This window comes from Leguminivora glycinivorella, chromosome 2 (assembly GCF_023078275.1).
Source record: "Leguminivora glycinivorella isolate SPB_JAAS2020 chromosome 2, LegGlyc_1.1, whole genome shotgun sequence".
Taxonomy (NCBI): domain Eukaryota; kingdom Metazoa; phylum Arthropoda; class Insecta; order Lepidoptera; family Tortricidae; genus Leguminivora; species Leguminivora glycinivorella.
This window is the reverse complement of record NC_062972.1, coordinates 22,561,179-22,586,930: the sequence shown is the minus strand read 5'-3', so window position 1 is coordinate 22,586,930 and position 25,752 is coordinate 22,561,179. Positions and strand designations below refer to the sequence as shown.

The following is a 25,752-nucleotide window of genomic DNA, read 5'->3' as shown; positions in this document are numbered from 1 at the left end:
TCACTGTCCATAATGGGGGATCCATTACTGGAGAACTGCCGTCCATAATTGGAGAAAAAACACCTATTTTTAATTTGTTAACTATGAAGAAACCAATAGGAGTATCCATTCTGCAATACGCTTGAAATGTAAAAGAAGGATAGGACATTCAAGATTTAACACGCTTAGCGGTAGAATTTTTATATTTATGAGTGAAATATCAAAAACAGGCGAAAATTTTTCTTAAACTGTCCATGATTGGGTCCGTTACCTTACCTATCATATTTTTATATAACATTATTTTAAATTAAAACTTATAATTTTTATACATTAATTGTTTTCTTTCGTGTATCTTAATAACTTTTTGTACAATGAATGTTAGCCATTAGTAAACATGTTTATTATTATTACATTTGTGATGTCGCCCATACAAAACTAGTAAAATCTTAATTATTAAAGACTAAAATGTTCATAAAAAGGTATTTAAACTACGTAGACATAGGTGTAACAATTACTTTGTGTTTAACTCGGTTTGTACGTATTGGGTGGTACACATAAATTATACAATGACGTTTAATAGTTTGCTATCTCTTTTCCTCTATTTTGGGCAAAAGAGAATACTGATATACTACTAGAAAGTCTCCATTCCGAAATAAAAACGAACTTTCAGGGAACATAATATAGTCACCTGTATTAGGTACGCCTCGCTAAAGCGGTGTTAAAGTACCTACCTACTGGATTTCTTTAGCTAATACTTTTGTGTTTAGCTACGATGAGCGTTGCGTTGAGTTGCGTCGTTACTAAATAGACCAAGACTAACTTGGTAAACCCTAATTTTCTAAATTCGTTATTGGCACTAAAGTACTCTAGGACGGTGATCACATTACACAGGTGGAAAGACAAGTACAACGTATTAAATATGTTCATAACCAAACAATAAGTTAAGGCACTGTATAGAATCTTACCTTCCTTACGTAAGCACCCATCCATCAAAACTCAATAAAATATAAAATACTAGAAAATCTACAATCCTTGAGAAATATTGGGGTGTCCCAGAAGTAAAGAGACAATAATAAATTGATTTTTTAAATAAAATAACTGATCAAAGTAAATAAGTTACGTATAATAAAAATTAAAAATATAATAAAATTAAACATTTTATATCAAATTTGCACCAACGACGCCTTTGTACCCAATTTTTCTCAGATTAATTGCTGCTCGCCGCATGACAGCTTTTCCTGACTTAGCTGCCACATTTTTTGCCAATCTGGTCCACCGATGTTTGAAAGCTGTTATTGATTTGGGCTTATCTGTTCGTTTTTTATATTCTTTCTTACATAACGCCCAAAACATTTCAATTCCTCGAGCTTGGGGCACATTTGGAGCATTATTACGCTTGAGTATATACTCAATCCCTGTGGACTCCAAGTACTGGGTGACTTCAGACGCGTAGTGACAAGTCGCCATGTCCGGCCAAAACACAACATCTTCCGTGCGATGATATTTGTTTATAAACGGAATCAATCGTTTAATTATGCACTCCTTGAGATAAACCTTTGAGTTCATAGATCCAGTACAAATATAAGGTTCAGATATATTGCCGTTTTGGTCAATCGCTTGCCAAACGAGATATTTGTTAAAAAATTTAGCCTTTGGCAAGACTCTTTGCGTGTAATCCACAGCGTCTCGAGTGGTTGAGTGGAAATATTGCTTGCCAGGCACATCGCTCGGGTCCACCGGTACATATGTCTCATCATCAATAATAAGGATTTTTTCAATGTTTTCGCGTAGACTTTACGACATCCTTTTTTAGCACGCACCTCCTGGTCTTTAATGTACTTGGGAGCAGATAGCTTTGCATAGGCTTTCATATTTAGGTCGTGCCTTTTAATTCTAGATACACTAGACTTGGATATTTTTAATTTATCCGCCACGGCTCTGACAGATATCGAGGGAGCCTGGTTAAACGCCTTTTTTACCTTATTTAAGTTTCGAGCCGTCGAAACTACACGTGGTCTTCCCGGTAGGCTTTTGAAATTTTGCTCTTCTGTTTCTTCAAAACGTTTAATTATTCGATATAAGCTCGTTCTTCTCGATCCCTCTTGTGTAAAATGGTGTATTGTGTCTATTTTACCATGACACTCGTAATATTGAATAACTCGCTTCGCGAATAGCTCATATACAGCTCGTTTCATTTTCGAAAATCTTATGAAACCAATACGCAAATGCCGAATAATTTGACGTATTTGCTCATGTCAGTCGCCATGACAGTTTTTTTTCCTTTTTTGAAAAATCTGTTTTCGGCCAGTACGACATTAAAAAGTTGTCTCTTTACTTCTGGGACACCCTTTATTAATATCAAATAAAATAAACATAAACGGGCAAGATAAACAACAAAACTTGGTCCTCTGAACCAATTATACAAACAGATCAACTATTGCATCCCTAAAAGATATGCAATTACAATAAATAACGAAAAATGTATCCATTTCGTAAATGGCAATAGATCATTTGAATTATCACTTACACCTAAGTTTGAAAATGAGATTAATATTATTTGACATAAGTAGTTACATACTTAGTTATCAATAGGGTCACTGCATCTAGCTAATAATTTACATTACCTAGTTATACATATAAATAAATATGTGTTCCTTACAATGACTAACAATATACTCGAATAAGTACTTAGTATTTTGAAATATCAAGTAGGTAGATCTAGGTATATACGATTATAATAAATGAGATGTTCAGTCTTCTTAAAAAAAAGTATATAGGCATAATGGATAACCACAGCTAGCTCCCAGAAAACTTTACTTAGCCAGTTTCGGTTCCCCTTCGTCAGAGGTGAAATGTGCCTAATTGCCTATTCATAGAGCTACCCATAACCAAAAGAATCTTTGCTTATAATTATTTAGAAGCTATCACAATTTTTAGTGCAGTAAGATTTTTACAATATCATTTATCATTTTTAAAAATAGGAATGTTCATAAAAACAGCACAGTCTTAGATTTACTTCTTGAAAAATGCAGTTACTTCCTCGATAGATCTGTTCTTTGTTTCGGGCAATTTAAAATAGGTGAATATAAAGAATAATATCAGAAATACCGTATACGGTAAAAATACATAGTGTCCCAGTGAATCTTTCATCGGTATAAATGTGATACCCACAATAAAATTGGCGAACCAGTTGACGAGCGCGCCGATACTGACGGCGGCGCTGCGGGCCGACTGCCCGAACAGCTCCGACAGGATCATCCACGGGATCGAGCTCGGGCCCACGCCGAAGAACGCGACGTATAACAGCGTGAAGATAACAGCGAACACGCTCATTGTTTTGTTACCCTCGTAAGTGAAAAACGCTATCGTCATGAGAACTGAGAACAAGGTCATTCCACCCAGGCCGCCGAGCTGCAGCGTCCGTCTGCCTAGGCGGTCCATCAGTGGAATAGACACCAGTGCCATGATGAATAACATACTACCCACGCCGATAGAAGCCAACCGGGCATCCTTAGGCATGAGTCCGGCACCCTCGAAAATAGTAGAAGAGTAATATAAAACAGCGTTGATCCCTCCCCACTGCTGTGACAAGTGCATGACTATACCTATTATGAGCGGAGTTCGGAGAGATTGGTCAGTGACCAAGCCCCATATGGTAAATTTCTCTTCTTGTCTCTCGGCTCTGTCTTCCGCGTGCATGTCGTTAATCTCGTTGTCAATTTCAGAGTTACCTCGAATTTTAATAAGTGCCATCCTCGCTTTTTGCTCATCACGAACCGTAAGCAAAAGAAACCTTGGCGTTTCAGGAGCGAAAGGCAACATCATGCATTGCAAGCCGGAGGGAATTATCGCAATCCCGAGGAGCCACGGCCAACCTTCGTCACTACCTAATATAGCATCTATTCCTAGGATTTGTGCGAAAATTAGGCCAAAAGAGACTGCTAATTGATTAACTGTGCCAAACGCGCCGCGTAGTCTCAGCGGGGCCACTTCAGATACATAAGTCGGCGATGCAGTCGTGGCGAAGCCGCAATTGATGCCTATGAGGAATCTGCCAATTATGATCATTTCCACTGAACCCGCAAGTTTGCTGAAGGCCATAAGAGCTGCCGCTATGACACCGAATGCCGCATTTATGAGTAAAGCATTTTTGCGTCCGTGCTTCTCCGCAACCCAGCTGGCTAGCGGACAACCGATCATTCCGCCAACGGCAAAGATGGAAACAATAACGCTGAAGAGAAAGGAGCTTCGGTCGGCGTCGACCTGGTGCTGTTCTTTGATAAAAGTCTCGATGAAGGCGCGCGGCGCGTTGATGACGCCGGTGTTGAAACCGAACTGGAGCATGCCCAGCACGGCCGCGCTCACCGAGTACAACAGGGGGCCTGTTGTTCCTCCGGACATCTTCGTCAGCTTTTGTCACTCTGAAAAAAAGTAAAAGACCTAATTATTACTGCTTTCGTGTTAATACAAAAGGCGCATAATTTACCCTTTCTGAAAAGGACGATATAATACCGGGACAGACAAAAGCCTATACATATTTATAAGCAGGTACCCCTGAAATGGATGGAGCTGTTCACAGCCAGCCAGAAGTGGCAAAAATCATATTTTTCCCAAACATGTTTGCGTGTTTTAATTTTATATTTTTATATCATAATATCACGTCAATACACATTTTGAAAAAAAAAATGTAGGCATCATCAGTGTAGTTATAATAGTTTTTAATAGGTGGCGCTAAAAAATTGAGGTACGATTCTTAGTATGAAGATTGTAAAAAAATAAATCTTATACTATTAAACGAGCAATTCTTGTATATTTATTTATTTATTTTATATATACCGACGATCTCGGAAACCGCTCTAACGATTTCGCTGAAATTTGTTTGTGGGGGTTTTCGGGGGTGAAAAATCGATCTAGCGTAGCCTTAGATCCCGGTAAACGCGAATTTTCGAGTTTTCATGAGTTTTTTTTCGGGTTTGTAAACGTAAAATATGGTCCTTAATTTCGCCGCACGCGCATCGATTCTGCTTAGCTCAGTCGTACGAGGTCGGTCTAATGTACGCAGATAGATAAGTAGATCGTAGGTGTCTTTTTTTGTTGTTTTTGTATTTATAAGGGTTTCGAATCACGGCCAGAAATTAAGTATATTTATTTATTTATTTATTTATTTATTTATTTTTATTTATTTTTTGTCGATTTCGCTTTTTTTGTTTTTGTGTTTATAAGAGAATTTTCGAGTTTTTTTTTTATCTAAAGACGTGATATATTCAAAATAGAGAACCGAGCGAAGCTCGCCATCTCGTGTGGAGTAGTTGTGTCGCCCAGATATTAAATATTATAGGACATTCTTACACAGATTGACTCAGACAACGATATATATAATATACAAATACTTATGTACATAGAAGACATCCATGACTCAGGAACAAATATCTGTGCTCATCACACAAATAAATGCCCTTACCGGGATTCGAATCCGGGACCGTGGCATAGCAGGCAGGGTCACTACGCGCTAGGCCAGACCGGTCGTCAAATCCTATATAAATCATCCTTGCTTTCTGTAAATAAGGGGTAGGTACTTATTTAACCACTTGACAGTCAAAACGTAATATTGTCATTAATAATTTAATAATACTTAGGTATGCTGATTTTATAATTTTACTGGTGGTAGAAAGCGAATACTTTGCTATTATAATAAAAAACAAAACAAAAACTTTTTATTTAATTTCCGAGACAATAACCAGATAACTACGAGTATATAGTTGTATACCTACCTACAATTGTCCTTCCTTATCCCGACCACCAGTAATTTTGCTTCACGGGAGCAATTATATGAGCATTCAGCTACAGTTAGTTGTTTATTACTGACCTCTACCATGTGCATCCAGATATGGAACATGCATATGCACAGATTAACCTATTAGGAGAATTCATATAGGGCAACTGGTATGATGTTAATACATTTAATGCTAAATAATTAAAATCGTGAATCAATCGAACACGATGACTGTTATATTATGTTATGATCCCATTCCCATGCAAGTCAAAATAAAAATCGGTCCAAAATTGACGGAGTTCTGTCGTATTAGATACTTATAAAACCAATAATTAAATTTACGAGTATAACCACCTTATTATGCACCATCGTATTTGAAGACGGTTTTAATTATCCATTAAAATTCACTACCACCTAGTCTCGGAAAGTTGCTGAAAAATAATGTTTAGCGGCCCGCTACTTGGTTGCCCAGCCAGGTACATTTCCACAGTGATACCAGTGCAATATTTTTTAAGAAAAAATAACCGCCGCTTTGGGGGTTCTGGTGAAAGGTACTTGCGAATGTTGGATTATGTAGAATTGTGTAGGTATTTTTTTAAACTGCTTTTAATGTAAATCTTTAATTATTTGATGGAAACACGAATACGTATAACGTTAAGGTTTGAGGAGTTTCCTCAATTCCTCATGAATCCGATATCCGATTATAAGAAAACGAGCTTGACAAAATTTGACTTGAAATTCTATATGCTTAACAAACATAACAAAGATAACAAATCTAACAAATAAATGTCACTGTTCTGAACGTAAATGCAAGCTTCTTATAAAAATACCAAAGTCACTATAAGTGTGCCGTTCAGATTTGAGGAGTTCCGTTCTGATAATCATCAGCTGTCCCACTGCACAAAATGTCACTGTTCTGGACGTAAGTGCATGCTGTTCTTATAAAAAATCACTATAAGTGTGCAGTTAAGACTTGAGGACTTCCGTTCTGACCATCATCAGCAGTTCCACTGCACCAAATGTCACTGTTCCATACGTATATGCTGTTCTTATAAAAACACAAAAATCACCATATCGTCACTACTTTTACTTTTAAGAAGAAAGTAACCAGCGTACTCATAACTAAATTTAAAAACCGGCCAAGAGCGTGTCGGGCCACGCTCAGTGTAGGGTTCCGTAGTTTTCCGTATTTTTCTCAAAACAATTTTCCTAGAAAGTCTTTATAAAGTTCTACTTTTGTGATTTTTTTCATATTTTTTAAACATATGGTTCAAAAGTTAGAGGGGGGGACGCACTTTTTTTTCTTTTAGGAGCGATTATTTACGAAAATATTAATATTATCAAAAGACGGTCTTAGTAAACCCTTATTCATTTTTTAATACCTATCCAACAATATATCACACGTTGGGGTTGGAATGAAAAAAAATATCAGCCCCCACTTTACATGTATTTTTAGGGTTCCGTAGTCAACTAGGAACCCTTATAGTTTCGCCATGTCTGTCTGTCCGTCCGTCCGTCCGTCCGTCCGTCCGTCCGTCCGTCCGTCCGTCCGCGGGGTAGCACTAGAAAGCTGAAATTTGGTACCTAATAAAACATGCTTTTTTTTCCATTTTTTTTTTTTTATTTTTACACTTTGTTGGCGTGATTGAACGAACATAAAAGAAATACAAACGAATTGAGAACCACGTTTCTTGATATTTGGGGTTTGGGGCGGCGGTTAATAAACAAATTATCCGACAAAAACGCCTTTTTATTAATTTCAATAAATACCTATACCAAAACGTTTTGTGTTGAAATTTATTTATTATTTGTTTAATGATGGAATATGTAAAGATTTGAAAATAAATTTGTAATAATCGGTAATTTTAATACCTCGAATGGTGCAAACTTTTTATAGCACCGGCCACACCTTTGTTTACAATAATTCCGGCTAATTCAAAATAGGAATATAGATAACGGAAAGTGTCTTGACGTTTTTCTTGAAAGCACCCTTAAATAAATACGCTATCATCATCATCATCATTTCAGCCATTAATCGCCCACTGCTGAGCATAGGCCTCCCTTCGTGTACGCCACTTATCCCGGTCCTGGGCTAATCTCACCCAGAAGTGCCCCGCAGTTTTTCGAATGTCGTCCACCATACGCTATACAGGTTGTTTTGATCCCAACCGATCTAACCTAACTGGTTTGCAGCCTACTTGCGAAAGTTACATGCAATGTAAATAAGAAGAGATTCTGATTAAATCATTCCATGCATATTATATACGTTAGGTAAGGTGAAATACCCCATAATGGACGGTGATGCCATTATGGACAAAAAAACACAAATCCTTAAAAATAAGTATCTAAAATTAGTTTCTAAAAACTGACGGCTATGTACCATAAACTAGAGTTGTAGAGCTGTTTCATTTTGAAGTTTCAATTAATTCGGTTATTTCTGAAGGATTTGGCGACAAGATAAAATTCATTAGTTTACTGAAAAAAATATCCAGACGAATTCTTAGTAATGTTGCTAAGAGAGTTGAGTTCATGTATAAAATAATAAAAAAATAATACGCGGTGTAAACTTAAATGCGTTTTACTTACTGCATTAAGCATGAGATAAGGTATAAAACATACTAGTTTGTTGCTCCAAAGATATAAAGAAATGGCGTTATTTTGCGAGTGTCCATTACTGGAACCGAAAAACTGCCTACCTCCTATGATGGACAAGGAACAATTTACAAAACCAAAATTTACAAGAAACAATCCTATGTTAAAATAATTCAAACTAATTGTATTTATGGTATATAAAATTGACTTATTGAGTATCAGTTGGCTTTAAAGTAAAATTTTAAACTTATTTCACTGTCCATAATGGGGGATCCATTACTGGAGAACTGCCGTCCATAATTGGAGAAAAAACACCTAGTTTTAATTTGTTAAGTATGAAGAAACTAATAGGAGTATCCATTCTGCAATACACTTGAAATGTAAAAGAAGGATAGGACATTCAAGATTTAACACGCTTAGCGGTAGAATTTTTACATTTATGAGTGAAATATCAAAAACAGGCGAAAATGTTTCTTAAACTGTCCATGATTGGGTCCGTTACCTTAGGTACCTATTTTTTGAATTTTCAACACATTTGAGATAAATCATCAGAGCTTTAGTGCAATTCATTATCGTTCTGAGGCCTGAGGCCGAAATTATAAAAGGGCTCCTCTAGCATACTGTTTACGACTATAACATCACTGTGTAATTATTAAAAGAATAAATTGTATGTAAGTACTCGTAATATGTAATTACGTACCTACGTACACCTCAGTAAAATAATAACGAAAGTGCAATACGTCGATAAACCTTCAACTAACACTCACCGAAATCAATTCTTAAACACAAATCCAGGTTAGTTCGCCACGGGCTTGGGAAAAACCATTTGCAATCACCTCAAGGGAAAATGTCAAGTGCGACGGCGGCGGCCGAGCGGAACGCACTGGCCGCGCGCACCCCGCGACTAAACAACTTGACTCACAAGACATTCTGTCAGAATCTAAGATACCATATGGCATAGATTGAGCCAGTTGTACGTGATATGTGTGTCCTTTCAAAGATCACACGTATACTGGGCCGCCTGTGTCGAGTTGATAAAACAAAACTTAAGAATAACATAGTCGAGGACACAACACCTGTTTATTTACCCATAGATTGTTCACGACTTAAGTTTACGCGTAATTTTATGTTTCCTAACAAAGTTGATTTGTATACCATCGCAGCGGAGAATCTCTACTCGGTGTCGCTTTTGATTTTTACTGAACAAGTGTGGCGGTAAAATCGGCAGCTTTTATCTATGATTAACTAGCCTACATCGTCTATACAGAAATAATTTAACAGATTTTTTTATTAACAATTGTACGAGAATGCCCGGTACACGATTGCACTGTATCGCGCTGAGTGCACCATATTATTTTCTATATTAATTAAAACTTTTTAAGTGTTGACGTGTGTATCATCAGGTTATACTGTATCCAATATCGATATGAGTATAACACAAACGCATGTACACAATGAGCTTGCCTAAGAAAGTTTTTTTTCCGCTATTAGGTATTATCTAAATCTGATATGTTTATGGCACTTACAAGAAGTAAGAATAACTTAAGTATTACTATAATAAAATACAGAAATATAACCTAACCTGTCTAACTTTATTAGGTTTTGTGAGATATATAAACATACAGACCGACATACAACGAATGTGTTTTGATTTGTGTATGCTGGCATTACATCAGTAATGCCTTCACAGGCAGACATCAAATAAATAACTAAGATTGTGACTGTAATAGAGTATTCATGCCAACTAAGTAGTTAAGGCTCTTCTTGGACTTGGGACAGCTCGAAGGTATACTTATCATCAAAAGATAATAAGCATACAATAGCTCTTTTGAAAGCTCCGCACTGTACCAATAAAAAAAATACTTATTTGAGATGTCTACATTACGCATGTAGCGTAGCGTAATTATAATACGGTTATATTTTTATATTTGTGATTATTTTTGTTATCAACTACCTAATCACAGTTACACATTATTATTTTTAACCATTGAACAAGTACGTATTCGTGTATACTCGTAGGTGTATTATACTTTTTACGATTTAATTAAAAATACGACGTTATTTAAGTTAGCGAGACTAATTCACAGACCGAAGAAAAAGCACGGGCGTGATTAGCGCAAGTAAAGTACCTACGTATGTAAATAACTACGTGAGGTGATAAGATAGGCATTATCACTAACAAAAGATTAGTTAATGCCGAGAAGAAATAATATACCGTAACAATGATTAGGACAATCAACGAATTTTTTTGAACATACAGTTTTTAGCTAACTTTAAATCACTGTTATCTTTCGTTTGATCCAAAATATAAACTGTAATTCGAATTTACATTAATCACTGACGATACAGGGTGGCTTTTTGATTATGGGTTAATGAGGGCAGCTACCAGATACCGTGCTGCTAGGTGAAAACGTTCTTAAGAGACCATCCCTCCATTTAAACATACATTAGCACATTCTTATGCCAATCGACTACATTCTTACCCTGGGTCAAAAGCTTGTTTAACGATAGGTAGTGGGTTACAGAGAAATAAGCTCCTTTTGCGGGCCATAAGTAAATTAACGGAATACTTATAGCTAAACGTCCTCTATTACATTTTATTAATCTAGCTAGCTACCCTATCTGAATCTGTGCGCCCGATACCTCACGCAGATCGTTCGTCCCTTATCAACACGATTCAGGCAAGCTATACCTTATATGGGATCAAAGACAAATTCCGGCTGCCCTCACTGATCCAAAATGTAAAACCACCCTGTATATTTTATGTTCAGTTTTTGCTAGCACATAGCTATATAACTCGCCCTATGTATTAAATATCATTTTACTAATAACAACAAAATGAACTAAAAAAACAAATAATATGATAATGAAGAACGCCGCGAATGTCATCGAGGGCGCTTGGGACAACGAAAAGCGATTGCGGCTGCGTTCATTGCTGGGCGACATTCTTATTGAATTCTGATTATTCGGAAGCGAGTTCTAGGGCAACAGCTATGTCTCATGACTCCTTAATATTTGGACTCATGTGTATGATATTATGAAGTAGGCGATGGGAACGGCACTTGCATTCCGACGCGACGGGTGATATGGCGCCGCCGCGATATTGCGCGCGTGACGCGAGTCGCCATTCGCACCCCGTGGCTTCATGGTAGGTGGGGCTTGAAATTGAAAAGAAAATTTCCAACATTTCAATGGCAAAGAAAGCATTTAACAAACTGTCTTAAATAATAGAAAGAAGTGTCAGCCATGTTTGCGAATAGGTACATAGCTGAATGTGGAGCGAGTATTAAAGAATAGGTACTTCTTTTTCCCCTCACTAGCTCGGAAACACGTGTTTTGTCCTTTAATACCAGCGGGTAAAAACGCATTTTATCCACTAGTGGGTAAAGTAATTTGACCTTGAATAAAGTCAAATTAACTGCTTTAAAATTGATATAAGTAGGTGAATCTAGTAATAAAGATGATTTACCACCTGTGGAAGCAGTTATAAACGCATTATTTGCGTTGTAGTTTCCTCGCTATAGTGAGGGGAAAAGTTTTGTGTTACACTCGGGTGCAAATGTATTTTACTTCTCGTGTGTTAAAAAACTCGCAAGTTCAGGATTCTATTCTCGAACCACTCGCTTCGCTCGTGGTTCAACTATAGAATCCTTTCACTTGCTCGTTTTTCAATTCCACACTCGGCGTTAAAATACAACTTTGCCCCCTTGTATAACAAATAACTATTAATATTGTTAAGTTGTTGTTCGAAAAATCACCTTGTTCACTGTGAACGAGTCTAAATAAGCATTAATTTCAGAACTACTATTCTTGTCGCAAAATAACCACAACGCGTAAGTTAATCCAGTATCAACGGTACCTCGAGATCGGTACTTCACAAGCACAATCAAGATTTCACTGATCCTGGTTTTTTCAAACTGGTGCGCTTGGTGAGCAATGAGCCCAGCGCTGGCAAGGCTAAGATGACATCAGCTTATGCGCTTCCGTGACGAATTACCGTGGAATTACCTGTAGAATTTTTTTACAGACGATATATCGTCCTTATATAATAAGTATAATGCTTTTGCATTATAATGAACGTTCAGAGACGTAAACAATTTTGAGAATTTGTTGTTAAAAATGAACAGAACAGACGATTACATTGAGACCGATTACTTGATTGCAGGTATTTATTTTCGTAAAGTGTAAAAATAGAACAGCCTACACTTTTTTGAAATTTGGAATGGTTATGAACATTGTTAACCTCTACAAATTGAAAGATTTTTTTTTAATGTATTAATATTAATTAAGTATAGAAAATGGCCAAAATTAAAGGGGGCAAACTGTAAATGTCAAGTGACTAGACCAAGTGGGGTAGCGTTAGAAAGAGCTCAAATCTATTTTTTATATTTTTTTTGTTGTGGAAAAAAAAATATTTTTGAAGGAAAATGTAAAAAAAAAAGGCACGTATTTAACCGGGCGACTAAATAACCATAGAAATGGGTATCAACAATAATAGTTTGGCGACTAAAATGGGGCCTCAAAATATTTCAATATGCGGTAGAATTTTAATATTTTTAATGTCATTACGGCTACGGTTTATTCAGACGCGAGTACCAACTATTTATTTGGCAACTGAATTATTATATTGGAAACAATTTAAGAGATACAGTTTAATAGGAAAACGGCTGTTTATTAATATAAAATATACAGTTCTTTTAAAATATTTATATAGCAAATTAACATAAAAAGTACATTTAAAATTTATACATCGGCACTCATCACCTGAGCTGTCATTTTAATAAAAAAAAGGATTCTTATAAAATATAACGGTCGACAAAATATTATACTTATGGGTAAGAAATTAGGTGTTTGGGGGTGCTGGCAACTTCGTCTATACAATTAATTTAACTTTTCATGACGTTTACTCTATCGAATCTAAGGCTGGCCTTACGCAGTCTTAACATCACTCTGAAAGATTGATTTTATTGGCAGGAAAGCCTTACTCAGAATATGCTTTGGCATAAATCGTTCCGCAGATTTTATAATATCGAATCTTATGCTGGCATAATGTTCATGAGCAAAATAATCTTCTAAATTAAGAGTACTTCCGTAGATTTTTGTTTGCATAATATTTAGGCGGTAAAAAGTTGTCAATCTTCTTCCTATTTCTGTTTTGATAGCGAGTCATGTGTGTTGGGGATGCATGCCTCTGGGACTGTATTTCATTTCCTTTTTGTTATCGTTGTTTTGTTCATACAAAGTACCTAAGAATTATGCCATACTTAGCAAATTTGGTAGGACTTATATTCTACTAAAAAAATAACATACAACAAGCAATATAGGGTTAGGCTATTTAAGTATGTTTATGTAAGTCTATTTATATTCTCTTATATGTGTATGTTTATTCAATTTGTGTGTTGGAAATTAGAATAATTATGATTTTTTATTTCGAAGCACTCTTTTTGATTATGTTTTTTATTTCCGCTACCCAAAGGTTGTCTGGTAGAGATCCCTCTTTAGCGATAAGACCGCCTGTTGCCTCTATTTATAATCATTTGTTTTGTCTCCACTGTATCTTTTGCTGAGGTGTGCCAATAAAGAGTGTCTATCTATCTATCTATCTAACCCACTTTTTGCTATCAGAAAATAATTTTGCTCTTGTATGTATATACTATACGATTATCATGGCAATTTTTTTTTAATACCACGTCGGTGGCAAACAAGCATACGATCGGCCTGATGGAAAGCGGTCACCGTAACCTATCCTACCGGTCACTGCAACTCAAGGGGTGTCACATGCGCGTTACCGACCCATTAGAAGCTTATAGACTCCTTTTTGCTGTGTACTTATTATAAAATGATTTGGTACGCGTTCCCTCGCTTGCAACTCGCTCGAAAATAGATGTGAGATATTTAAATACTACGCGTGGTTTACGGGTCGCAAATACGATGTTTGAATACTTTGAATAGAATAGGTACACATTTATTCGTGAACACAGGCAAGACAAAATACACATATAATAAGAACAAGACGCACCAAAAAACCCGCGGTGCGGCACCGCAACGCAGATTTTTTGCGGCGCGTCGCCGCAACGCGCCCATGTGGCCAGGCCCAAAGGAATTAAGTGCCACGAAATGGCCTCACCTCAGCGTGTTGCTGGTGACTTCCAGCGCTGATCTTCCGATGAGACCATCGTTTCCATAAAGAAACGATTTTATATGTGTTTTAAAAAACCTACTTCCCAATAATTTTTAGGGTTCCGTAGTCAACTAGGAACCCTTATAGTTTCGCCATGTCTGTCTGTCCGTCCGTCCGTCCGTCCGCGGATAATCTCAGTAACCGTTAGCACTAGAAAGCTGAAATTTAGTACCAATATGTATATCAATCACGCCAACAAAGTGCAAAAATAAAAAATGGAAAAAAATGTTTTATTAGGGTACCCCCCATACATGTAAAGTGGGGGCTGATATTTTTTTTCACTCCAACCCCAACGTGTGAACAGTGTTGGCCGAACGTCAATGCAATTAACCATTTAAAACGTTAATTGCCATTAACCATTGACAATTGACGAAAAATTAATTGTTAATTGCAATTAACACCAATTGCCATTAACGTTAATGCATTTCGAAAAATTAACAATTGAAAAGGATTAATGGCTAATTGCTACACAAACCATTAAAAATTAAATTAATTGCTAATGTAAATTGAAAGTGTCATTGACAATTAACAATTAACAAAAATAAATTGTGTAATTTAAAAAAGACGAAACATATAAAAGTTTTAAGTAGGTAGGTACTTATTTTGAGATTTCTATTCTGCTGTGGTTGTACCTAGTAGAACTCAGGTTTAGTGCAACATAAAAACAAGCCGTTTTCGTCATCCAACTCGCCTTGATGAGTATTTGGGTGAGCTGATAACAAGATAGAGCCCAAGATAGAGCTGATGCTGAACCCTGGCAGCACCTAAGGGAACTTCGGGTTTGGTGTAACATAGGCAAACGCTGTTTTCGTCGTAGGACTTGTCTTGATGAGTTACTTGGGTGAGCAGTACTCAAGGTAGAGCTGATACTGAACCCTGGCTGCACCTAGAAGAACTCGGGTTCGGTACAACACACGTGTGTCTATGTCGCATCAAACCTGAGTTCCCCTAGGCACTGCCAGGGTTTAGGCCGGGTCATTCTGCTGGGCCTTATTGACTCACTGAAGTTTGTTTTCATATGATTTATATTTTTTTCACCACCCCAACTGGTAAAGGCTTTCTTTGCTATTCGAAAACAGACAGCAAAATTGCATTTCATCCACAAGGGGGCAAAGTAATTTCATACAAATTTTAACTCGATGTCTTAATCTGGCTGCTAGATCTTACCTATAAATGATGATTTTGAGTCATAAATATTGAATAAATTGATGGATTTGATTTAGTTTGATGTTTTATAGTCAGTATTTTGTTCGTGTTGGTGTGGTGAAAAATTTTGTGTTTCACTCGGTGGCAAAGTTTGTTTAACCTTCGTGCCTTGATACCCTCGCAACGCTCAAGATTCCACTTTTTGAACCACTCGCTACGCTCGCGGTTCAATATTGGAATCTTTCGCTTGCTCAGGTATCAATATTGGCACGTGCGGTTAAACAACTACTTTGCCCCCTTGTAAAACAAATAACTATTAAATACTTTTAATAAAATAGTAGTATCAATTATTAGTTCATGAAAAAAATTAATTAATTGCATTAAACCTAATTGCAATTGAAATCAATGATCATTAATTTTTATTAACTTTAATGGCATTAATCAGACAATTGCATTGACAATCAATGGCATTATGCTTCGCAAAAATTCAATGGCCATTACATTTAATTGCAATTACCATTAATTCAATTGATTAATCGCGAAATCAATGACCAATGCAATTGATTAATGGTTAATGGCAATTGACGATTACGGCGAACACTGCGTGTGATATATTGTTGGATAGGTATTTAAAAATGAATAAGGGTTTACTAAGATCGTTTTTTGATAATATTAATATTTTCGGAAATAATCGCTCCTAAAGGAAAAAAAGTGCGTCCCCCCCCCGCCCCTCTAACTTTTGAACCATAACTTTAAAAAAATATGAAAATATCACAAAAGTAGAACTTTATAAAAACTTTCTAGGAAAATTGTTTTGAACTTGATAGGTTCAGTAGTTTTTGAGAAAAATACGGAAAACTACGGAACCCTACACTGAGCGTGGCCCGACAAGCTCTTGGCCGGTTTTATTTTAGTTGCCTCCGCAATTTAAATACTACTTTAAACGATGAGCTAAGTATAATTATGTAGGTGCTAACATCTATATGACTACAAATATTAAAAATCTTACGCTTTACAATACTAGGTGCCAATTATTATTTTAGTCGCCAAAATATTGTTTAATGTTCCTCGGCAATATTTTTGTCGCTTGAAATTTACTGCCGTTTTTTCAATAATATCGATGCTTAATATTTGAGGCTCATATTTTTTTTTGTCGCCACAATATTAAAACACAGCCAAATTATATTATTGTATGCCCGACATAACTTCCTGTTTAATATTTTAGTTGCCCGGTTAATTATATGCCTAAAAAAAATACCGTCCCCCTCCCCTCTCATCTCCAAAGTTTACCAACGAAAATTCATGATTTTTTTATCAAACATGGCTAATATAATAAATATTACAGGAAAAATACAATAGTACCTTGAAAACTTTTTTTTAATTTTTCAAAAACCTATCAGATTTACATTTTCAATTTAACCACCCTTGTGGTTGTTTATTGCACCTGTAATTTCTACAGAATAACAATGAAGATACCCGCTTTCAAATAAAGTAAAAATGGTTTAAATCAGTTCACGAAATAAATAATTATCCCATAAAAATACCCTTGCATACTTAAAGCTCACGCACATTAGTTTACTTAAGTTGCCGATAAATGTCGCTGTATGATGAACGCTCATTTCTTACATCGCGTTTTTAAGATTTTTAAGATCGGGTCAGGAGCGTCCTTACGATATGTCATAAAGTATTGAAGTCGAATTGCCTTGGTTTTCTTTGGACGCTGTCTAAATAAAATTGTATATTAAATATTAAGTACTTGTTATGAGGGAAATTGAGTCTTCAGGGATCTAGTCAAGTCTGTAGAGTTATACTGATGATTCAACTATTGAAAGTTTATACGGAACCCTCGGTGGGAGAATCCGACTCGCACTTGGCCGGTTTTTTTTTTTCATCTGCCTCGATGACCTATTGATCTACTTAATAGAAAAGCTAATGCCCTATTGGCAGCTAAGACGAGGGCGGAACGAAAGTCAAGGAATTCCAATGAATATACTTACATATAAGATTCCTGCAATAGGCGGCCTACTTTCCGGTCAGAAATGCGATCACGAGGCACTATTTATTAATATTGGGTGAAGAAAAGTTTTATAACAAGGATATTATTATATGTACTTAGATATCCCTATATCTATAATAAATAATATATGTATATTGAATTAGGCTAGGCTTGCGGGAGGCCATAAACCTTTTGAAATAAAATAGCCTAAGATAAAACTGCCAATAAGAGTTCAGTTGTTTGCCAACATTGTTATCATATATTATTGACATGAACTCTAAATACCGTACGACCTATCAAGGTCTTCGTAACTACAATGACCGGTTTGTAACCTTGAATCACTACCGCTTTTCCTGATAGGTATATATAGCCACTAATTGTTTGCAAACAAGGTATAAAATAGTACATTACGATACAAGTGCGTAAAAAAGGAAGTTCGAAACGAGTGGCAATAAATTACAACACGACCGAACCGAAGGGAGTGTTTTAAATCGACACGAGTTACGAATTTCCTTTTAACGCACTTGGGGGGCGTCCATTAATCGCGTCATACTGTATAGGGGGGGAGGGGGTCATAGAAAAATCACCAAATATCACCATGGGGGGTGGGGGGGTCAGGAACATATCACGTGTATTTTTTTTTCTTTTGTGTGATACAGTTGGTGAAGAAAAAATCATATTTCTGAGCAATTTTTTAAATATATAAACTTTAACATAACCAGACTGTCAAAACCTGAACTGAATTTTAAAAATTCATGCGCCGTAATTTGCCTCGCAGTTGGCACTTGCGTTGTGCAGTGCAAAGAGCAGCTGGGTGCAAAACGGTTATTATTAGTTATCAAAGATTTTTTTTTTAGTTTGCCCTCATCACGTATACCTACTTATAGACGGACGGTCAACCATCATGGCACTAAATATTTTGTTAAGAAAAAAACGCCGCTTTTGGGTTTCTGATGAAAGAAACTTGCGAATGTTGGATTATGTAGAAATGTGTATTTTTTTAACTATTTTCAATGTAAAACTTTGATTATTTGATGATAATACATATTGCATACCTTTAAGATTTAAGGAGTTCCCTCAATCCCTCACGAATCCGATTATAAGAAATCGAGCTTGACAAACTCAATATGCTTAACAAATTTAATGTAACAAAGAGAAGAAATCTCCTAATATGAGCTATTCGTCGCTGAGGAGTTCCGTTCTGATCATCATCAGAAGTTCCATTTCATCAAATGTAAAATATGTAATGTACTTGTACGTCCTTGATTTCCTCATAAAAATAAAAAAGCCACTATATAAGTACGCGTGCTTCCTCATTGATCCCATCACTAGAACTTGAGCTGGTCCAAAATGTGACATGAAAACCCAACATGCTGAACGAACATAACGAAGAAAATAAATCTCCTAACATGAGCTACGCGTCGTTGAGGAGTTCCGTTCTGCTCATCATCAGCAGTTCTACTGCACCAAATGTCACTGTTCTATACTGTTCTTATAAAAATAACAAAGTCACTATAAGTGTGCCGTTGAGATTTGAGGAGTTCAGTTCTGAACTTCTGATCATCATCAACCGTTCCACTGCATCAAATGTCACTCTTCTGGACATAAATGCATGCTGTTCTCATAAAAACACAAAAATCACTATATGTATGTTTATACATTCAATAAAAAAAAATTCAAAATCGGTCCAATAATGAGGAAGATATCAAATAACCAACATAAAAAAAAAACAGACGAATTGAGATTTGGGCGGCGGTTAAAAAGGCGACAAATTTCACAAATGTTGGGCTCAACGGCTAATTGTCTTCATTAAACCTGTCCCTTCCTAAACCTTGACGTTGTTGGCGGAATTATCGACGAGCCATAACACTTAAAAATTTATTAAAGATGTAAGGGCGAAGGTTCTCGGCATCCAAGCTCTTAACAAGCTTGGAAGGCAAAACAAGGTGGAACTGGTATGGATACAGGGGCACGAAGACTTCATTGGCAATGAAAATAATATTCAAACACAATGTATATTGTTAAATGAATAAATGACTATGACTATGAAAATGCTGATGAACTTGCCAAGGCCGGATCTGAAGACAACTTCATAGGTCCGGAACCTTTTGTGGGCCTTTCACAAGGAACCATTAAAACGGCTATGAAAGGTAAATGCCCTGGTAAATCTGAAGCATTCAAAGCTCTTTATGCGGAGGGTTGACTCTGGATGGAGCAAAAAGCTAGGAAAGCTAGGCAAAAGACAACTCCAAATTATAACGGGGGTGTTCACATGCCATTACGGGGTCAAAGGAATCTTGGCAAAGATGGGACACGCTGACAACACGGATTGTCGCATGTGTGGAGGAGAAGAAGAGACCGTGAGACATCTAATGTGTGAATGTCACGCCCTCGCCAGACTAAGAATGAAGAACTTTGGAAGAACAAAGGACTTCAGAGAGCTACCCATGAGCCTCATTATCCGATACGTGGAGATGGTCGAGAAGCTCTTGAATAGCTGAAGGATCTTAGGATCGTAGGGGGTAATTGCACAAAAGATCCTGATGGGTCGAAGTGTATCCGGAAGGGCCCCCGCAGATTTAAGATAAGATAAGATAAGGGCGAAGGTTTGATTCCCTAAGAAAATTTGAATTTCGCGCCATTTTTAGTGCCAAGATTTGGTTGATTCGTTGATTCATGTATTCGAAAAAAATCTACTTGAGTTGCCAAAAAATTACACGTCATATTGGCCGGGGGGAGGGGGGGTCTAAAATAAGCCAAAAACGTATGACGCGATTAATGGATGCCCCCTTGCGTGTACACGTGCGTAAAGGAAATTTGTAACTCGTGTCGATTTAAAATTTATCGCCACTCGTTTCGAACTACCTTTTTACGCACTTGTATCTTAATGTACTATTTCAGTAAAGATGGTGCTTTTTTACGCACTAGCACAGAATATATAATAGTACAAGTACAGAAGGCCCACTGCTTTGATGTTCACGACATGCCGCCTTTTTAAATACCTACAAAATTCTAACAAAGAAACGAGCCGCACGTGCGCGGCGCCCGGCGATAGGGTTGCCTACGGATTAAAACTATTTAATACTCAGATAAAATGTTATACTATTATATTCAAGTCTTGGGTACTTTCTAGGTCTATATATATATTTTTATTTAAGTTCCAACATCACAAGCCTTATTGAATCTTTTCGGGGGACTTAATCAATAGTATATCTGTGTGTGTGTGTGTGGATTGAGTGAGCACCTTCCGAAAATAAAAAAAAATATGCTGATCATTTAGTAAAAGTTCTAAAACAATTGTAAAACGAGTCTCTGAATTTGTAAAAAGATAAATCAAAAGATACAGCCATTAACATGTGCTCACTCAGTTCTCACAAACTACCAACGAAAACAGTGAATATATTCATTTAACATATAATATTTATATACTAACATTTAGTAAAAAATAGGCCAACCTACCTCTATAAATATTAGATCACCTAGTGACGTATTAAATTTTTTACAAATAGTTTCTTATGCTCACTCAATCCACACACTTTTGAAAAGCCGAATTTTGATGAAAAACATAAGATTTAGACCGCTATTATATGTGTATAGTTTAGTAAAAGTGAAATGGGAATTTGTAAAATACAAAACGAACCACTAACGTGTCAGGTTTTTTTATAATAAATTTTTGTAAGTGCTCACTCAGTCCACACGTTTTGAGAAAGTTAAAAATGTAAATATCTTACGATTTGTAGCACCTAAGACACTCGAAAGTACTTCAACATTTAGTAAAAATTTTTACTAAATATCCACCATCTAATATTTTATATTCGTTGTCTGGTTTTAAAGATATTCAGACATAACTTTTCTCATACAAATGTATCAAGTAGGGTGACTACACTATGTCGGCTCCTGATTTTCCCCACCTTCCCATTGTCATATTGAGATTGGGGAGTTTCGTTCGTTCAATTTTGATAATATTAAACTAATACCATATTAATTATCCATCTGCAAACTGTTTTTAGGTTATGTTCTTGGCCTAGTGATGATGTGTATTGTGTAATTTTTATCGACGTCAGGATAATAACCATATCGACATGCATGCATTAAAAAGGACATGAATGATAATTGGTAAGAAACAAAGAATATAATACTTCACTAGTAAGAAACCAGAACCTGGTAATCTAATCGCGCTAACAGATGAGCGTACCGGATTTGTAAGTGGGAGCGAGAAATAGTTATTCTTTTCTCGCTCCCACTTACAAATCCGGTGAACTATTATCAAAATTGAACGAAACTCCCCAATCTCAATATGACAATGGGAAGGTGGGGAAAATCAGGAGCCGACATAGTGTGGTCACCCTACTTGATACATTTGTATGAGAAAAGTTATGTCTGAATATCTTTAAAACCAGACAACGAATATAAAATATTAGATGGTGGATATTTAGTAAAAATTTTTACTAAATGTTGAAGTACTTTCGAGTGTCTTAGGTGCTACAAATCGTAAGATATTTACATTTTTAACTTTCTCAAAACGTGTGGACTGAGTGAGCACTTACAAAAATTTATTATAAAAAAACCTGACACGTTAGTGGTTCGTTTTGTATTTTACAAATTCCCATTTCACTTTTACTAAACTATACACATATAATAGCGGTCTAAATCTTATGTTTTTCATCAAAATTCGGCTTTTCAAAAGTGTGTGGATTGAGTGAGCATAAGAAACTATTTGTAAAAAATTTAATACGTCACTAGGTGATCTAATATTTATAGAGGTAGGTTGGCCTATTTTTTACTAAATGTTAGTATATAAATATTATATGTTAAATGAATATATTCACTGTTTTCGTTGGTAGTTTGTGAGAACTGAGTGAGCACATGTTAATGGCTGTATCTTTTGATTTATCTTTTTACAAATTCAGAGATTCGTTTTACAATTGTTTTAGAACTTTTACTAAATGATCAGCATATTTTTTTTTATTTTCGGAAGGTGCTCACTCAATCCACACACACACTATCTGTGTAAACATGTCATATGGTATTTATTTTATTCATGATATCTATTTAACTAAGCATTATTAGCCATTCCACACGCGGACATAGCATATGAACCTTAAAAAAACTCGCGACGTAAAAGTAACATTAGAAAGTGCGAACGTGCGTTCCGTGAGAACACGCGCCACCCCTGATTAGGCCGCGAACTCGCGGCCGCCGGCATGTACTTGTAGCGCGGCAATAGAATCGCGGAGTGAGCCGCCCCTGGCACTAGTGCGATAAGTGGTTCATTTCTCCCTATATAACGCCCTCCCTATATTAGAAGCAGATTAGAAAGTGGCGCACTTGTATGGAACCCACACGAAATTAAATATATTGCATTAATTGAAAAAATATAAAATAAACAGGCACCTTTACTGGAAAAGCTATGGGGTATTGTTTGTCCTTGGAATGGTTAGGGTACATCAAGTTAGAGGTAAGGAGAAATATAGCACAGGCCACATATATACGTTTTTAAAGTAATGAAGGGTATTATTCACAACCCTGAAATACTAAGTGCACTGGGACTGGTGGTGCCTGGAGGGCCTCGACGACGCGCACCGCGTGTGTTCGCGCGCCCGTCTGCTCGCACCAACTTACTTGCCAAAGCTCCCATCGTCAGGGCAATGATAATACTGGACGAGGTTGCCACCAAAATAGATATATTTAACTGCACTCTGACTGAATTTACAAGGACTAAGCTGGCAATTAAGTTCCTTACCAAATGTCTGAAGTACAGAGTAATTGAGTCATAAGTTTATAATTTATTATCTAATTGTACAATAGATAATTGACAGGTATACTTAAAACTTGTAACATTATGAAATAATAATAAATAAAATAAATAAATATTATAGGACATTCTTACACAGATTGACTGAGGCCCATGGTAAGCTCAAGAAGGCTTGTGTTGCGGGTACTCAGACAACGATATATATAATATATAAATACTTATATATATAGAAAACATCCATGACTCAGGAACAAATATCAAATAATGAGGATTTGAAGCACATTTTGTTACTTCTGTGAAACTTGTACCTAAGTTAAGCTTTATTTATTTGTAATTTATTTTCTAAGGGTTGCTGCCAAAATTTCATCAAATAAAATAAATCAAGTAAATCTATAGTACAGATGTAGATTGAAATGTTTTGCCTTAATGTTGTCATGGAAAGACACAAATGTGTCATGCTAGTTCAGCCCGTGTTAGTACTTCTTTTACAGAGACTGACTGAAATAACATGACATGTTCGTGAAAATATGAAGAAAAAATATTTGACACTACATCTGTAGGACCTAAGACAACGCGGTAGAACTCTGCAAACAATTTTTTTTATGTTAAAAAATATTGTGATAGTTATAAATGTTAATTATTTTTTTTTTTTGCTTTATTTTATTTCTTTGGCCGCTAGCTACACAAAAGTAATGATGGTATATTAGCAGTAAAATGGATATTTCAGGTAAGCGCATTCTATAATGTATAGTTACAAAAAAATATATACCACTTTATAAAAACTTAAATTACAATGTTTTTAATAATTACATAAGTTATTAATATAAACCTACTACGACTACCACCTAATGTGTAATCCTAATAAAGTAACAAAATTAAATATTTTAACTTTAATTATTTTCTAAGTTACAAAAAGTTTTTATCACCCAAATTCTATTAAGTTTACTAACATAAATATATTTAAAAAAAATAGCTATTTCAAGTATTAAGACCAAATTAATGAACATAATAAATACAAAGATTTCTTATCATTGTAGTATCTAAATATGTTTGGTAGTATTTTTTCTAGAGTTGTGCATATGGCTAAACACATTCCAATAAGAATACTATAGACACAGGAAAATACTAGGTGCAGTTTTAATATTCTACTGCGTTCTGGTACTTCTGGCGCTACAAAAAACCTGAATGACCTGTTTTTTCCAATATCAAACAATACTAATCACTATGTAAGTTGTTTTACACGTAGCATAATAATAGTAATTTAAATACAATACCTTAAATATAAGCGGCCAGTATCAGGTATGTGACTCCAAAATCATATCACAATATTTCTTCCAAAAGGCCATTCGGCGACGTAAAACTCGTAAAAGAAAGTATATAATTATAATTTAATATTATTGAGCAAGTTAAAATTATTATTCACTTTCCTTTCACGATACTCGTGCCTTGACATGCAAAGATCAAGCTTGATTGGTTAACTTCTGAATGAAATCAAACCAATCCGATCAATTTATGTAAAATGTCAAGTAGCAGCAAGTTTTACTATTTCTAGTAAATATTAGTTTTACTGTACAAAGGACCGTATTTATATGGCAATAAAAAACATTTCAAAATACTATTGATACAATTTATAGAGGGACTACTAATGTGAAAAATGATAAACTCAAAATGTTAAAAAAGTGAGTACGTATTTTTAGGTATTAAATATTTATAGCGCATTTCGATTGTAAGGCCCTTAAAAGACCTGTTAAACTGTAAAATTACCTTTTGTATTAAAAAAAAAAAAACAAATAACCTAATCGATAACATAATAATTAATTTTGAACGTACCCTAATCGTGATCTGTCACTGTGACATCCAGCTGTCATGGAGTCATGTCATGTCGGTAAGCTTTTTGTTTGTTGCGCAATTTAACTTCAGCTAAAAACAATAAAAACACAAGGACTTCAACCGACTAAAATCACAAAGTTAAATCCGCAATGACCAACATCCCCTTCATGGATAAGCTACGATCATTTCTAGGCATCGGCCAGCAACCACCGAGAAACGATTTCCGTAACCCGATTTGGGGAGACGATGACGACGACGATGGTGACGAGTTGTACTCGCGCACGTACCTGGACGAGCACCGCGACGGCCTCGACGCGTTCCCCGACCAGCACGACATGCACGGCGACATCGCTCGACAGATGCACGACATGTTTCAAGCGTTTGGTTCTATCTTTGGTGACATGAAGACGTTTATACATGACTTTGAGAGCGGGCTTACTGAATCGTCCACGAACACGCCGGCTATATTGCCTCCTTTAGAGCCAGATCAATTTGACAGC

At 36.0% G+C, this 25,752-nt stretch overlaps 1 protein-coding gene across 2 annotated transcripts; it reads right to left on the bottom strand.

Moving 5' to 3' along the window:
- Positions 1–2,334: 2,334 nt before the first annotated feature.
- Positions 2,335–24,898, bottom strand: LOC125236780 (glucose transporter type 1-like). 2 transcript variants are annotated; one of them, XM_048143708.1, is made up of 2 exons: positions 24,697–24,898; positions 2,335–4,400 (listed from the first exon to the last, which is right to left on the bottom strand). In XM_048143708.1, the coding sequence occupies exon 2, from the start codon at positions 4,378–4,380 to the stop codon at positions 2,992–2,994; it is 1,389 nt and encodes a 462-aa protein (XP_047999665.1). In that variant the 5' UTR covers positions 4,381–4,400; positions 24,697–24,898; the 3' UTR covers positions 2,335–2,991. The 2 variants fall into 2 exon arrangements, with proteins under 2 accessions (XP_047999665.1, XP_047999672.1); XM_048143715.1 differs by lacking the exon at positions 24,697–24,898 and adding an exon at positions 9,112–9,242.
- Positions 24,899–25,752: the final 854 nt, after the last annotated feature.